At 44.8% G+C, this 15,968-nt stretch overlaps 1 protein-coding gene across 1 annotated transcript in view; it reads left to right on the top strand.

The window, feature by feature from the left end:
* Positions 1-15,968, top strand: part of ARHGEF28 (Rho guanine nucleotide exchange factor 28) — a 137,199-nt gene that overhangs the window by 97,009 nt on the left and 24,222 nt on the right. The window contains 2 exon segments of the mRNA XM_017350622.4: positions 3,795-4,277; positions 5,649-5,937. Coding sequence (XP_017206111.3) covers positions 3,795-4,277; positions 5,649-5,937 — 772 coding nt within the window.

Below are 15,968 nucleotides of genomic sequence, written 5' to 3'. Positions count from 1 at the left end.
GTTGAACGTGCCTGCTTTTGTGATCACGATGCAACACCCTGCTACATTTTATACCGTTCTTCTCTGAAACCATAAAACAGTTCATATCTTTAAAAAATACTGATGCTTATGCCTTGGCTTGGCTTCACATTTTCTGGTGAAAACTTTGGTTCACACCTAAGCTTTTTCACTTCCACATGCGGCCTTAGGCCTTTAGAGTGGTTAACTGTTTCCTGTGCTCCTTCGTACTTTTGCTTATTCAGCCACTCAACAGTCAGGGAGTTCCCTCGCTCTGCTGGCCACAGTGCTGAGAGCTGAACACATGGCGGCGAATGGAACCAAAGTTGCTTACGAGGGAACTTCCCAGCATTCTTTGGAAAATGGAATTAAAAAGATACATTTATTTTGGTGTAGAACAATTTTGAAATCCATACATACTTTTTTCATAATTGCACTTTCCATAAGCTTCTTTTTTTTTTTAAATAGATTTATTTATTTGAAAGGCAGAGTTACAAGACAGAGAGAGAAAGAAAGGTCTTCCATTTGCTGGTTCACTCTCCAAATGTCCACAATGGCCGGAGCTGAGCCAATCCATAGCCAGGAGCCAGGAGCTTCTTCCGGGTCTCCCACATGGGCACAGGGGCCCAAGCTCTTGGGCTATTCTCTTCTGCCTTCCCAGGTACATTAGCAGGGAGGTGGATCAGAAGTGGAACAGCTGGGGCTCGGAACTAGTGCCCATGTGGGATGCCAGCGTTGGAGGCAGCAGCCTTACCTGCTCATCACAGCTCCAGACCCAGAAGGAATTCTTACAACCGTGTAGGTGTGCATCCCTGCAGATTTTAGTCAGGTTGTAAACACTCACCAGCATCGCTTTCTATCTCATCACCTGGTGTTCTACACCACAGTTCTCAGTGAGTGAATCAGACTGCATTTTGTGGAATTTATTTTCCCAATCCCTTAGGCTTTTGCTTTCACATTATTCCTAGTACTGGCGTGAGCCTCTTGCTTACTGTTTTCACTACAACTTCTGCAGATGTGTTAAATAATGCTGATGAGAATAAGCTCCTTGTCTCATTCATGGTTTAGGGGAAGGCCTTTAGTCTCATACATTCGATATGCTGGTCTGGGGTAGGTGTTCATAGAGATCAAATTATCATGTAAAGCAAATATTCTTTCTTTTAACTGTCAACTGAGAAGGGATATAGTGGGGATAGTGCATTAGGTCTTGGGGGTTGAAGACCTAGGGCATCTGGCTTGTTCATCTGATGAAAACACTCACAAGGTTGCATTTTTCCTGTTGTGCCCTGAGCGCAGGCCTGTGTGGACTAGGGTTCAGAAAACCTCAGTGACCTCAATGATCTAGTTTTCACATCACATGAGGTTGGAGTAGCATGGGAAATATCGAGGTCTACAGAGGATTCTCTTCACCAAAGCTTTTGAACTGGTCTAAGCGTATGGGCTCTGAGAGGGTTCTGTTCGCTACGCAGTCACTTCTGTATTCTCAAATTGAACCTCTTACGTATGATTGGGGTTCTTACAGAAACAAGAATTTTTGAATCAGAAGGAAATGAGGTTTGACCTCTACATTCAGAGGGTAGAGTCACAGGTGCAGTATTGACAAGGAAGGAGAGAAAGAACAGAGAGAAAGCCAGCAAAGCAAAGTGAAGAGCAGGTGAACTGAGAATTTTCCTCAATTTGGAAAACAAGTATGGGTCTCTGTCCTCAATATGAATGCAAACTTCAGACTCCAGGAAGGAGAAGGCTCTTACCCTAAATGTGAAGTGGATATGAAGAATGCTTCATGCTAGCACTAACTGCTCTCATTGCAACCCTTACATGCAAGTTAGCATTGTGTATGGTAGTTTTGACATTTAAAATCATGGGTTTCTGTTTGTTTTACCACGCGGATGCCCTGAGGATCAGGGAGAATTAAGTGGTGCTGTACAGTCTACGGTTTTCTCTGCCAGGTCAGCAGCTGTGAGTGGGTCCTGATTAAGTGCTAATTGTTTCGTATTTAAAGAGCATAGTAGATCATGCCTGTTCTCTGTGATAATAATTGTTCTCTGTTAACAACTCCTGAAGGCCATTAATCAAAGATCCCAACAAGTCTGAAATGTTAAAAATCAATTTTCAAATTTCAAAACAGGAATTTTATTTCAAAAGCCATAATAAAAACATGTTTGAGTAAGAAAAGTACAAAGTACAAATTTCAAATAATCTTAGTTCTTTACCTTTTGAAAGCATAGGAAACTGCTGAGCTAACAAAGGACTAGTGGTCAGTCCCCATCTCCCAAACATCCGTCACACGGACAGCTCTGGAATTTCTTAGGAAGCAGAAATGTGAATTTATCCCTCAGAGAGTCAGGCTTTCTCATACGAGTCAAAGCATGCACGCATGCCCAGGCCGTGTCTGTGGTCAGTTCGTCCATTCTGTACTTCTTTGCACTTGCCATGGGAACTTTTAAAATTAAAAGCTTCAAGGGCATTCACAGTGATTTTCTTTTTCTCTCTTTTTTTTTTTTTCTTTTGGTTTTGTAGGCGCCTTCCAAATCTTTGTAATTATTTCCTGTGATGCTGCCAAACTTTTCATAGGCAGATACCGTAACCCAAAATATTTTTTAAATCTGGTTGGTAAGGCCCCTGGGGTTTATAATATCTATTTTTCTCTTAATCTCTTCAGCCTTCTGTTAGCAATCTATTAGCAAATGAATTTCAGCTTCGTTTTTGTGTGTGACCTTTCTGTTGTCATGTATGGAACATAGAGACTAGCTTTGGCCACTTACATTTCTCCTCTAAATGGTATTAGCTGTTATTCTTTGGCATTGTGTTATGAAAGACTACAGAAGTCTCCAGACAGTTGACTTTCATTTTTTATGTGCTCATGAAAGTAATTTCTGGTTTGGGATGCAAATGCAGGGTACTAGTAGGTTTCTATAGATCCCTAAATTCTTGTGAATTACTAACTGGGGAGACCTCAGGAGGCGAACGACATGCAGAGCAGAGTCTTAGGCGTTAATGCACCGCGTCCTCCTCCAGAAGACATAATGTAGACATTAACCAGCAGCCGCAACAAACCACATTTCCAGGAGCGGAGATGAGTGCAGCCAGCCCTCCATGGTCACTAGCTCTGCATCTGTGGATTCCACTAACTCCACATCCAAAATATTTGAAAAAAAAAAAAAATTCCAGAAAGTTCTACAAAGCAGCACTTGAATTGGCTATGCTGAATTCATGTGAATGAAATGATGTGGGTATTATATTAGGTAGTAAAAGTAACCTAGAGATGATTTAAAGTATGCAGGAGGATTGCATAGGTTAAATGCAAATACTACACTATTTTTTAAAGGTTTATTTGTTATCTGAAAGGCTGATTAGAGAGAGAGAGAGAGATCCATCTACTATCTGCTGGTTTATACCCCAAATGGCTGCAGCTGAGCCAGGCCAAAGCCAGGACTCCATCCATGTCTCCCAGGGACCCAAGTACTTAGACCACTTTTCACTGCTCTCCCAGGGCAATTGCAGGGAGCTGAATGGAAGTGGAACAGCTGGGACTTGAACTGGCACCCCTATGGAATGCCGGCACTGCAGGCGGCGGCTTTACCTGCTATGCCGCAGTGCCGGCCCCACCACACCATTTTATAAAGGAGATTTGAGCATTTGCAGATTCTGGTGTGGGTGGGAGTCATGGGCCCATTCTTCTGCAGATACTGCTGAGCAATTTTGTGGCTTTGAGTTACTTCTTTTTTTTTTTTAATTATTTTTTATAATTCCCAGGCCCTACTACGTGTAGTTACCTCTCCTCCCTTCTCTCCCAGGCTGCCTTGACCATTCAGGACAGCCACATCGAGATCCACAAGCTGGTCCTGCAGCAGCAGGAGAGCCTGGCCCAGGGCCTCTCGTTCCGAGGCAGCCCCTTTCCGGACCAGGAGAAGGCCCGCAGCCTGGAGAAGCCGCGCGAGGCGCTGGACGTCCACAAGCTCCAGCACCAGTTCCAGCAGGAGCAGCGGCGCTGGCACCGCAGGTGCGACCAGCAGCAGCGGGAGCAGGAGGCCAAGGAGAGCCTGCTGCAGGCACGCGAGCGGGAGTGCCAGTCCCAGGAGGAGCTGCTGCTGCGGAACCGGGGCGAGCTGGACCACCAGCTGCAGGAGTACCAGCAGAACCTGGAGCGGCTGCGTGAGGGCCAGCGCATGGTGGAGCGGGAGCGGGAACAGGTGCGCGCCCAGCAGGGCCTGCTGTGCCGCTGGAAACACGGCCGCCAGAGGAGCCTGCCCGTCGCCTTTCCTGCTGGGGACAAGGAGGTATGGAGCTCCTGGAGGGTTTCAGCAGTTTCCGGTGGACACATTCAGTCCTGGTTGCTCCGTGTCTTTGGGGGTTTGAGCTCTTGTAAGAGCTCCTAAGAGTTTCTTGGTTCGTAGGGAGCGAAAGCTGAGAAATTTCAGAGGCACTGCATCTGTATCTTGGCTTTTGCTTTTTAAGATTTATTTATTTACTTGAAAGGTAGAGTTACAGAGAGAGGGAGAGAGAGAGAGAAAGAGAGAGGGAGGGAGAGCGCTTCTATCTGCTCGTTCACCTCTCAAATGGCCGCAACAGCCAGTCTGATGTCAGGAGCTCCATCCGGGTCTCCCACTTGGGTGGTAGGTGCCCAAGCACTTGGGCCATCTGCTGCTTTCCCAGGTGCTTTAGCAGGAAGCTGCATTGGAAATTGAGCAGCTGGGACTCAAACTGGTGCCCGTGTGGGATGCCAGCATTGTAGGCAGTGGCTTTACCTGCTACACCAATATGCTGGTCCCATTTCTTGGCTTTAAAAATGGAAATTTTAAAAGTTTGGGTCCTATCAAATCATTGTGCTCTGCGATGCCCTTCCCCAAGGGAGGAACACAGAATTGAGAGGCCCTGTAAGGCGAGGGCGAGCTGTCCTGGAGGCATGCTTGCTACAGAACAGCTGTTTGAAGGACCCTCTTTATATGATCTATTTTATGAGAGGATGAGAATATTCTACCATATTCTATGATAGATGTACCTTTTATTGGACCAGTGAGCTAATAAGGTATATTTCAGGTGGTATCTTTGGCAAGTGTGACACTATTCCATTATGCCAACTTTATTCCATCTTTGTAAATCTGATTTGGTTCATTCAAAATCCATTTCACTAGTAATAAATGAGTTGTGTGAATTCATGATGGAGTAGGATGAACCTTTCAGGAGAGTCTGTGTTCCCATTGCATCCTCTCTCACGGCATCTGACAATTCTGTTCATCAGAGGAACTTATTTTTTCCATGCAAGTTTACTTTTTATCTGAAGTGTGCAAAGTTTTAAAAGTTGATAAGCTTATATGAAAGAATTAGGTTGCATCAAAAACTAAATAGAAAAAACTTTTCTATTTAGCAGACATGGAAGTGGTGCTTTCTCTGATTAAAATGAAGTCAAAGCACTTTAATGGCATAGAACACTGTTGTTTTTTGTTGTTTGTTTCGTAAGACTTGCTGTGCATCGGGAATTGAAGTTTTGGGACTAGCTCGTTAAAAGGGGGTGGGAGGTCTGAGCAACACTCGTAACTTCCCTCTCACTGAAGTCTTGATTGCCAGGTTCTATCAGGAGTAAGGACTTTCTGGAACTCGTGTAAGTGGCCAGAGGAATGATTGTACTTTTCCTGTGTTCCTTTACCCAGGCAATGGAACTTAACAGATCTGAGAGTTTATGCCATGAGGGCTCGTTCTTCATCAATGACGCATTAGTGCAAATGTCCCTGAACACTTTCAACAAAGGAGCCCATCAGGATGGCACGCACCCCCCAAGTCTGTCACATGCTGATTTGGTCAGGACTTGTGAAAACCAAGTGGACCGTAGGACAGATGATCCTCCGCCTGTGGATGTCAACCATGAACTGCGGACAGTCCCCGGGGCCTGTCATCAGGAGCCTCCTCTCCAGGAAGGCAGCCAGGAGTCTTGTAACAATGGTAATTAACGCTTTACACGTCGTCCGTGTCCTTTCCACCAGCAGTTGTTTCTCTGCATGGTTGGCTGTTCTGTAGAGCTCGTCAAAGTGAGCCCTGGGCTGGGGTAGATTGGCGCTGCTGACCTGGAGTTGGTAGCGTAAACTGTTCTTTGGGGAAATCTCCAGTCTGCCTTCGCTGGCCAGTTTCTCAGCAAGCGAAGGGCGTAGGGATACCACCAGAATGTAAGAACCGGACAGGTTTTCCGGTCTGTGGATTGAATGATAGAGTCCCCTTAGAAGTGGAGCATCTTGGTATTCTTTCCCGCCGTAGACCCTGCTCCATCCTGACACACACATCCTCCCACTCTCCAAAGTAAAAGATATGGACAGCATTTGTGGTAAGGTTTTACTGTCTATCCAGGCAATTTCCTGTCCCCTCAGTGAAATCTTCTGTACTGCTATTAAACACCCGGAATGAAACTGTTAACATCATTTGTCATTGTAAAAAAAGGTGTTGTCTCTTCGTAAGTACCTCGTAATAACACAATTTGCTAATCCCATTAAAGCATCTGCCAAATATAAAGGGAAGGCAGCTCGAGTTACCAACTCCACACGGATCCAAATGATTGAGATCTATGTCTATTATGAATCGTTTTCTGTGGGATATGAGGTAGGGAATGAGAAGAACTTGAAACCCTTCTACCGAGAAACAGATGGTATGCGATCGAATAAACAAATGGCTGGCCACATGGACGCAGAATAAATCACTGACAGCGAAATGTTGCAGGAACATAAAACAAGCAAGGGTACAGAGACCCCGCGGCTGGTCGCAGATCCGTTCCCCTGCTTCCTCTCTGTTCTTAGTGTGTCGGTTGGGAGGATAATTTTTCAGCAGCGGCAGTTTTGACACTACCTTGCTGCTCCCCGTTAGAGAGCAATCATTCCTTCGTGCCTGCAGGTTGTCTTACCACCGGTCCCAAAGATGTGGGTTCCCAGCCGGGGCTACTTCCTTGCATTGCGTAGTCACTGCCGCGGCTTCTTGTGAGCGTGGGAGAGACCACAGTGTTTCTTAAAAGTATCATTTTGAATGTCTGTTAAAGAAAAAAGTGCAATGGAATAGATTTAAAAAAAAAATGTCAAAGGTTAGAAAACATGGCCCCTTAAGGGCGTTCTTTTTGCCACGTTAGCGGCGCGGAGCCCAGCTCACAGAATGCCTTCCCGGACAGGGTTGCTGCGCTGTGTGTGGATTTGTCAGCGTGCTGTCCGCAGGACTTTCCTCTGGTCTTGTCAGCGGAGATTTGTGTACTGGCTTTGGCATAATTCAGAAACTCAGTTTGAGTTAAACCACATTCAGCCTTTGTTTGAAAGAATTTCTTTTCTACTTTCTGTGTCCCTGCCATTTTTTTTTTTTTTTCTGTTGACTTGTGCTTCAAAGGAGAGGGCTTTTAAACGTCTGGCCGCCTACATGCAGTAGATAGCAAATGTACTAAGGAAATAAACAGTGATTAAGTACAGAACCAGTCTGTCCACATGTGAGGAATTTGACATCGCCAAGGGAAATGCGGAGAAAACGCACTTGCGCTTGAGAAATGGTTGGGTTCAGTGTAGGCCAAGGACACTGAGGACATTGACAGGAGGGGGGAGCATCAACTTTGACCTAAATCTCTCAGGAACATCCTGGTGTTTATAAGTAGGGATTAGATCAGAAATGCTGTGTGCGTTGTTAACCGCTGGAATTTTGCAACTGGTCAAAAAACCCCTATTTATGTTTGTTTGCTTAAGTGTGATAGGCAATTTCTGGAGGAGAGAAAGGAAAGCCAGAGAATAGCAGGTTCCAGGGAGGTGGATAAAATTGGATATACGTTCTTAAGAGAGTGGTCAGGGCCAGATAAAGTTGTTCAGCTTTGCTGGCTCTAACACTAGGAGGAGGCCCGTCGTCTGCCACTGGGGGTGGTCTCGCTGGGCTCTGTGGGCGCTCTCCACACAGGTTCTTGGTGGGTGGTGATTGCAGGGCTGAGCCCGAAACAGCAGGCTGCAGGGTGCACTGGGGCCTGAGAAGCGGTTCCTGTGCTGGAATCAACAGCCAGGCCAGGTGGTCTCTTGCTTTCCTGTGTTGCTGCCGAGTCTTTGGTTGAAGGATCATCCATGACCACTGCTGGTTACCATCCTAGCGTTCACAGTACACTGACAAGATCTGCCTGCTGTGTTTTGGGCTGGTAGTTTTTGTCCAGTGTGTATTTAACAAGGATTTAATTAAGGCTGGCTGCTCATTCCATCGTTAGGCCCAAAGTCAGCTGTTTCAGGTAACAGCTTAAAAAATGGTTTTGTTTTGTTTGTTTTTTGTTTTGTTTTGTTTTGTCTTGGGCCAGTACTGTGCACACAGGACCAGCTCAGATCAGTGGAAATGTGAATTTCAGGAGCAGTAGAGATAATGGAAAGAACTGCCTGTAATAAAATTCTCAAATGTGTTTGGGTGTTGCCTAGTGCTATGGTTTGGGTATTAGTTGGATGTTGAGTATCCTTTCAAGGCTGGGTCCCCAGAGTCTTATGGTACTAAGAGGATGTACACTTAATCCACTTCTGCTTGTTGGAGGTGAGGTCTTTGGGAAGTGATCGTGAAAGGTCACCTCAAAACACACCAAACACCAGAGTAAGGCAGAAGGGTTACTGTCAGGTGGGGGAAACCCAACAGGCTGCCTCCCCCTGCACAGAACAGCACCCCGTTCTAGAATAGGTCTTATATAGCTTTGCAGAGGTAAAGAAGTGGGAGCAGCGAATCCTGTCAGGGTGGTGGTGGAGCTGACGCTTGTGGTTGGGCCATTTGGTCACCTGACTTCTAGTAAGTCAGGCAGGGCTTAGGATCGATGTTTATTGTACAAAATGGCAGCGGGGCCAGAGCCCAAGATGGCGCCCCAGATAAGACCATACCATTTTACTAGCAGATTGGATTGGAGGGAGTTGTTAAGGTGGATCCTGTGATTTCTAAGAGACCACAGAGACAGAGACATGTGCTGTGTCTTCCCTGTGATTGCCCTGTGTGCCTAGGACTGCTGGCAGGCACGCCCTGACCAGATGCCAACTGACTGATGGTGGACTGTGAACCTCCACAACCTCGAGCCCCAAGAGCCCTTTCCTGCTTATGAAGTTAGCTTCTCTCACGATGGCTGAGAAAAGGCTGACTCATAGGCTTGGGTGGGGATTTGGTTGGTTCAGTCTGACTTTGCCAAGCTGGTTAATGTGTGATTGGGATTCATTTCTTAATTGCTTTGCTGCAATGCCGCCACAGGTAATTATCTGACATTTATCAGATTCAAGCCCTGTGCTCAGGTTTTACCTGGAGAAACCTTTCATATGACAGCCCACTCAGATGGCTCTGTTGTTGTCTCCATTTTTGAGGGGGAAGTAGGATCCCCAGGGGTTAAGGTCCAAGGTCACCCAGGTGGTGAATGGAGAGCAGGAGTTGAACCTGGGAAGACTGGCGCTGGAGTCCCTGCCCTCACTCATTACGGTGTCAGTTTTCACTTTCTGGAGAGCTGTGTTGAGTTATACTTTGTAAAGAAGCTGATGCACGTATCAGCATGGAAATGCCCACTGGGATGTTTGTGACAAAGGGCCAGGTCCTGGGTGTGAACCTTTTTTCTTCCTACTCTTCCTGTTTTAATCTCATCATTTGGCACGGATTTCTGAATGTTCTGGATAGCTGTAGCCAGCTCTTGCCTGGGACCCGGGCATCTTCAGATCTCACAAATACTCTCGAACCTCACTAGTTTCCCCACAAGGCTCATTTCTACAGGATGCTTTGTGTTCTCGATGGTGCCTAAGGATAACCTCATACTTTTTGTAAATGTTTTTTAAGGCAGCACTTTGGACAATGCCACTCTACCATTTTAGTAGCTATTTCATGAACAAAATTCTTGGATATTTGAACATTAAATCCAAATTGGTATTTGATTTTATTTGTAGTGGTATTTGATTTTATTTATGGTATAAAATATGAAATCTTCTGAGTCTCACTTTTCAATTATGTTTTTTGGGCAACTTGCCCAAAATGCTCTCCTCAGTGCAAGAAAAGCAGTATGACTTTACCAGGCATACAATAAAACAAATCAAGAGCCAAATTTTATGTGTTAAACATGTAAATATTGAAAAAAGTAACTTTATTAAGTTTGGGTTCCAAAAGAATGTTTACTTTAACTACATATTAATATTTGCTGCCCAGAAAAACATTTCAAAATTCAAAGCATTGTATTCAGAGTATCTTGGTAATTTTTTTAAAAAAAATATGGACAACTGTGTTCAATTTCCAATGACAAGATTTTGACATAAGGCAAAAAAAAAAAAAAAACCAGAAAATTTTCAAATGAATAGCTATCTGTAATTAATATTTAAGTAACAGTCTTGGAGATGTGAGAATATGGCAATTTCTAATTTTTTTAAAAATTCCATAATTCAGAAACTGGCACCTTATTTTTGTAATCTGTGTGGGAAGAGGCTTTACCAAATATCTTCAGGCAGTTCCTCATAAAACTGAAATTGGCATTGCTGCCATAAGCTTCAGCAACAAAACTGTGTTGGAAGAGGAGGTTCCATGAGCTCGCCAGGGTGGCTGTCACAGGTGCCGCAGGCTGCAACTTCAGCCGTATTTCTTTATTCCTGAAGGCTGAGACAAAAGAGACAAATAGAGACAGTGAAGGAGAGAGAGAGAGAGAGAGAGATCGTCCATCTGCTGGGTCACTCTCCCCAAATGCCGGCAACAGCTGGGGCTGGGTCAGGCCAAAGCCAGGAGGCCAGAATTCACTCTGGGTCTCTCTCTCACCGAAGTGGCAGGGGCCCAACTACATGAGCTGTCTCTGCTGCCTCTCAAGGAGTGCACTGCAGGAAGCTAAAACTAACACAGCGGAAACTTGAACCCAGGCACACTCTGATATGGGATGCAGGCATCCACGCTTGTCTTAGCCTCGGTGCCAAGTGCCTGCCAGGGCTGGGTTCTTCTGAGGCCTCCCTCCATGGCTGTGAGTGGGGGTCCTCTCCCTTTGCCTTCCCAGGGTCTCCCCCATCTGTGTCCTGATCTCTCTGAATTGGGACACCAGTCTTATTGGATTAAGGCCTACCCAGGGGCCTCACTGAACACGGTAGCAGGGGTATTCAGTGGTAGAACTTCCACGTGTGAATTTTGGGTGGGACGCAATTCAGTGCTTAACAGGGAATAAAATGATTATTTTTCTCTCTGCAGTGGTTTTGGGCATCATGAAAACCTTCATATTTTTAAATGTACTAAAGTTTAATGATAATTACACTGCTAATTTTTTTAACCTGGTTAGGAAAGTGAATTGAACTTCATAAAAATTATATAACAGTAATATTTTGATAATTTATTTAAGCCTATGTCAATATATAGATGTTAGAGCAGAAAATATTAGGTCCTTTGGTTCATTTCCTGCTAATGTGGCCTACATGGGACATGTAGGCTGATTTCCAAGCTAGACTTTGATTAAAGGGCTTTGGTAATTTTGCACTCTTTTCTGTGATTAGGGAGATATTAGATGCCTGTATTATAGATTGCATAAATGAAACCAAAGGTAAAGGGTAGAGTACATTCATTATAGCATCAGATTATTATCTAGATACATCTGGAGGAGTTTGAAGGAGTCAAAACTGGAAAATCATTGGGCAACTCGATCTTTCTGCTAAAATGCTGACTATCACTGTAGGCATTATTTTAAAGGAAGCTGTGATATTCCTTGTTCTTGGTCATCTCTACTGTGACAAAAGTATAAAAAATTGGGCTCAGAGGCTTAATTTTAAGCTTGCTCATCAGGAAATGTAGATAACTGACTTTAGCCTTTTGCAGAATTTGTACCAGGGGAAGGAAACATGACATTTGCTTGTAGAGCCTGGTGAGCCACAGGGTGCTTGCTGCCAGCTTCCTGATTGCATTTTCTCTGGGGGCAGGTTGGCTGTGTGAGCCAGCTGGGCCAGGGCCATCCCGCTGTAGCACATGGAGCCCAGTACACAGCAGGAGAGCAAAACCAGCAGGTGGGTGGATGCCCAGGCAGCCAGCCAGCCGTGTGGCTGCCTGTTCAGCCCGCCCTGGGCTCCGGTTCTGGTTTGGGCAAGCTGCTGAAGTGGGAGTCCATGTAGAATGAAAGCTTCTAAGGGTTAGCTCCGACTTTGGGTCATCCTTAGCTTAAAAAATGGGGAAAAAAATCACATACATATGCATACGCATGCCGGTATAGTCAGTGGGCCACGTGTTCAACCTTTCTAGAATGGTGTGACTTCGTTCTCAAGGTGGTTAAGGGACGGTGTGCAGGGGAAGTGGTTTGCAACCATTCATGATCCAAACATGCCTGAAGGGTAAGGCCGGATCCAGCGACTTGTGGGGCAAGGACCCACCACTGGCAAAGGAGGCCGCAGCCTCTCCATGCTTCAGCGTCTCAGAACTATCTTCTCCCTCCCTCCTATCCCATCCAACCGTGGATGTTCCATTTCCAGGGCCTGATTAAAATGGGGTGAACCCTGTCGAGTGTCATTGCTTTATGTTTGCCTAGCGAGAATATGACCCTCTGGTTCAGAGGCTGGCAGCCTTTCTCTGGAAGGATCCTACAGTAACTGTTGTCGTCACTGTGGGCCATCAGGTCTTGGTGCAGGTAGTTAGCACCACCACTGTAGCTTGAGAGAAGCCACAGACAGTAATGAAAGAATGAGCTCAGCTGTTTCAGGAACACTCATAAAAACAAGTGACTGGAGTTCGCCTACCTCAGAGGGCATTTCCATGTTGCTTTTCCCTCTGCTCAGGTTGAGGGGTGAGCATCTCTGGTTTGGGATGTTTATCTAAATTAATTTGCTTTTGAGTGAATTAAATAATTAATAGTGAATTAATATCATTCAAAAGGAAGTTTGAGTTCATGACCTCATTTACAATGCTTCTGTGAGATGATGGTTGTTGTCTCTTTTCCCAATAAGGTGACTTCGTTCACCTGCTGTTCAGTCCCTGGGAAACCATGAATTCAGAAAGGCCTAGCTGACTGTACTACATGGACGTTAAGGCCAAGGTTTTGAAACGTGGAGAGACCTTTCCCCCAGCTCCAACTCCTTGAATCCTGTGATGGTGTCGGGGAAGGCCCCCTCTACCCATGATGCTGATGAGTCAGAAACACAGATGGGGGTTGTTATAGGAGCCATGGATCAGACACATCAGGGTTTCCAGCAGCATGTAATAAAGAAACACACTGACCTGTTCCGAGATCGGATTTGCATCAGGGTTGGCTGGTTGCTTGTGTGTCTCTTCTTGTCCTTTGTGGTCCTGAAGCAGAATATCTGACACATGTCCCTGTACTACTAACGTGCAGAGCTGCATTGACTGTTACAGGGCCCCAGCACACCCTGCCTCCGCTCCTACTATAGGGGAGTCTAAGTCTTAGTTTCCCATCTGGACAGAAGGAAAGGAAGTCTTACCAGGATTGCTTAAAGGTGCCCAGCGTGTCCTGGGGGTCCAGTGCACATCAGCTGCCACCCTGCATGCTGGGAAAATGCTCACTCTAACTGTGACTCAGAGGTGGCCTTCTGAGTGAGATGGACCTGTCTCTAAATGTCATTAGAGAGCCAGCAGTTTAGATTGTGATTAAAAAAATATTTGGCTATAAGCTGAGGAATTTTTTTTTTTTGCCCAGAATGAAAATAATTAAGATAAAAAGAGAACTGTCATTCTGTGTTGGCCTCGAGGTGGCATTGGTGAGCGCATACCCAGAGCTGTCCCCCGGAGGAGGCCGTGGAAGCCCTGTGTGTAGCTTCCCTTTGGCTCTGTCTACAGGGAAACCGCTTTATCAGGCAGCCATATTTTCTGAACCAAATGCAGGCTGTTCTGATAACAAGACTAAACATCTCAATTTGCGATGTAGAGCTCCCGTATCCATGGACCAGGCACGTCTTGCTGGTTGCATTACAAGTATATAAATAACTCCCCCCCCCACCCCCCCAAGAAAAGCTTCTGAGCATACGTTGGTACTCCAAGTGTGCTGTCCTACTAGAAAGAAATTGTCACAAGCAGCCAACAGGAGTATCCCGGTGTAAACCACGTTTTACTTTAAATTTAACACTTCTATTCTGGTTGATGGTCCTAAATCTCTTTGAGTTTGGTTATCCTGATTCAGTCTACCCTTGTTAGTGCTAAATAAACTGATGAAAGTCAAGGTTCAGAATCACCAGGAAGCACCTCTTGTTAGCACTTATAATTTACATGAATTATGTGTGTAAGAGCCTATGTAATGTCTGGCTGCCCCACTGGAGAGCAAACTTCGTGGGGGTGGAGGGCCCCCGTCTCCTAGTTAATTGCTCTATCCCAAGCACCAACCAGAGTTTGGCATACAGTGGACCTTTGATAAATACTTATGACGTAAGTGGAGGAACTGATACTCTTCAGTAGAAATGGAAGCAACTGTGAACTTGAACCACGCACTTGACCCTTTGCTGAGGCATTGGAGACAGTGAAGAAAGATGGCAGACTGATGGATATCACAGTCAGTACAGCAGGAGAGATCGGGCTCAGGCTCGCTAGCTGGATCGGGGGAGGGTTGGGATTCAAAACTTTTCCTAAGGTGAGGGTTTGTTGGGTGGTGTTCTGAAGATGTATAGGTAACTGCACGATTATTTCCCTCTACTGTCCAACTGGAATCTTGTCACAGACTATTTTTTAAATTTTTTTTTGCAGACTTTAAAAATTACAAACTTTTCTTCATCCTCACAAACGTTGAAACAAATTTGTTTGTGGATGTGCAGTATCATCTATTGGTTTGGCATAGGTACTCCTTGTACAACTCTAGAGAGATCTTTTCATGTGTGTTATTTTTCCACTTAGAGCACTGCACATGTAGCCCCCATATGGCCATTTGTAGCAAATGAAAATGTAAAAAGTGGAAATGTGTTTCCCATTAAATGCTTTAAATTAGTGTAAACTTGTAGAAATGAATCCATCGCTGTCATTTTAGGAAGATGACACATAAATAATTTAGCATTTTATTCTTATGTCACTAACAACTAGTCAGCTTGTTGGGTCACCCGGGTGTTTCTCTTCTACCCGCACAGTAGCTTGAACGCCAGCAAATTAAGCATGGGTGGCTAGCTCAACATCAATGAACCACTTTCCTAGCCTTTTTCTTCTGCTAGATTCTATGTAACCATCCGTTTTGTCTCCCCAGGCAAGACAACAAATTTTTTTTTTTTTTAGTTAAATACACTCCTAGAATGTGAACCAGTTTCCCTGGCATGATCTTCTACTTGTCTGCCTCAAAATGTTGCCTATAATATCACATATTTATTATAATAATCTTAAAATTAACTGTGGTGGCATCTTAAGAAACATATCCCTTTGCTTTACCCCAGATAAGAGACTGAAACACACTTCCATTCTGAGCTGGCCACTGCTCAGTCGCAGCTGGCTAAGCAGGAGTGATTCAGCTCAGACCCTGGGCTGGATCATAAATCAGTAAGCCTGGGCCTTCGATTTGGTCTGCAGGGCTGTTCATTTGCCTTAAGTAACCACTGTTGGGGTTCTTTGAATAAGGACCCAAGGTGTCCATTCTGTTTCTGAATAAGATACTTATATTAATGCCATTGGAAATGTTAATGCTTGGTCTGAGGATTTACCTAAGAAAAAAAACATAGGCTTCCAACGATTCACAGTAGGCAGGAAGGGACTCAGCCTGTCACTGAACAATTGCATAGCATGGCTGTTCAGAATTTGATTATTTTCATGGTAAATGTTTTTGCATAGCTTTCTTTGTACAAATTTCATTACACTAAAGCTTCTTCTTTCTAAAACACAACATGGTGGATGTTTGTATTAAATATAGACTATTTGGATCATCACTAGAAATACAGAAGACTGCTTCTCTGGTGAATCGGGGCCATTTTTGAAGGAATGGTGCTGTAAGGCTTTGGAAGAAACATTTACAAGCAAAACATTGGCAGAGTTTTAATTTTATTTAATGACCTGCTTCCTACTAGTGATCTTGGCACCCCGTGCAGTGATTTGCAATCAATTAATCATACGGA

Source organism: Oryctolagus cuniculus, chromosome 14 (assembly GCF_051225735.1).
Source record: "Oryctolagus cuniculus isolate XC-2025 breed Fujian yellow rabbit chromosome 14, ASM5122573v1, whole genome shotgun sequence".
Lineage (NCBI taxonomy): Eukaryota > Metazoa > Chordata > Mammalia > Lagomorpha > Leporidae > Oryctolagus > Oryctolagus cuniculus.
This window is presented reverse-complemented; position numbering and strand designations above follow the sequence as displayed.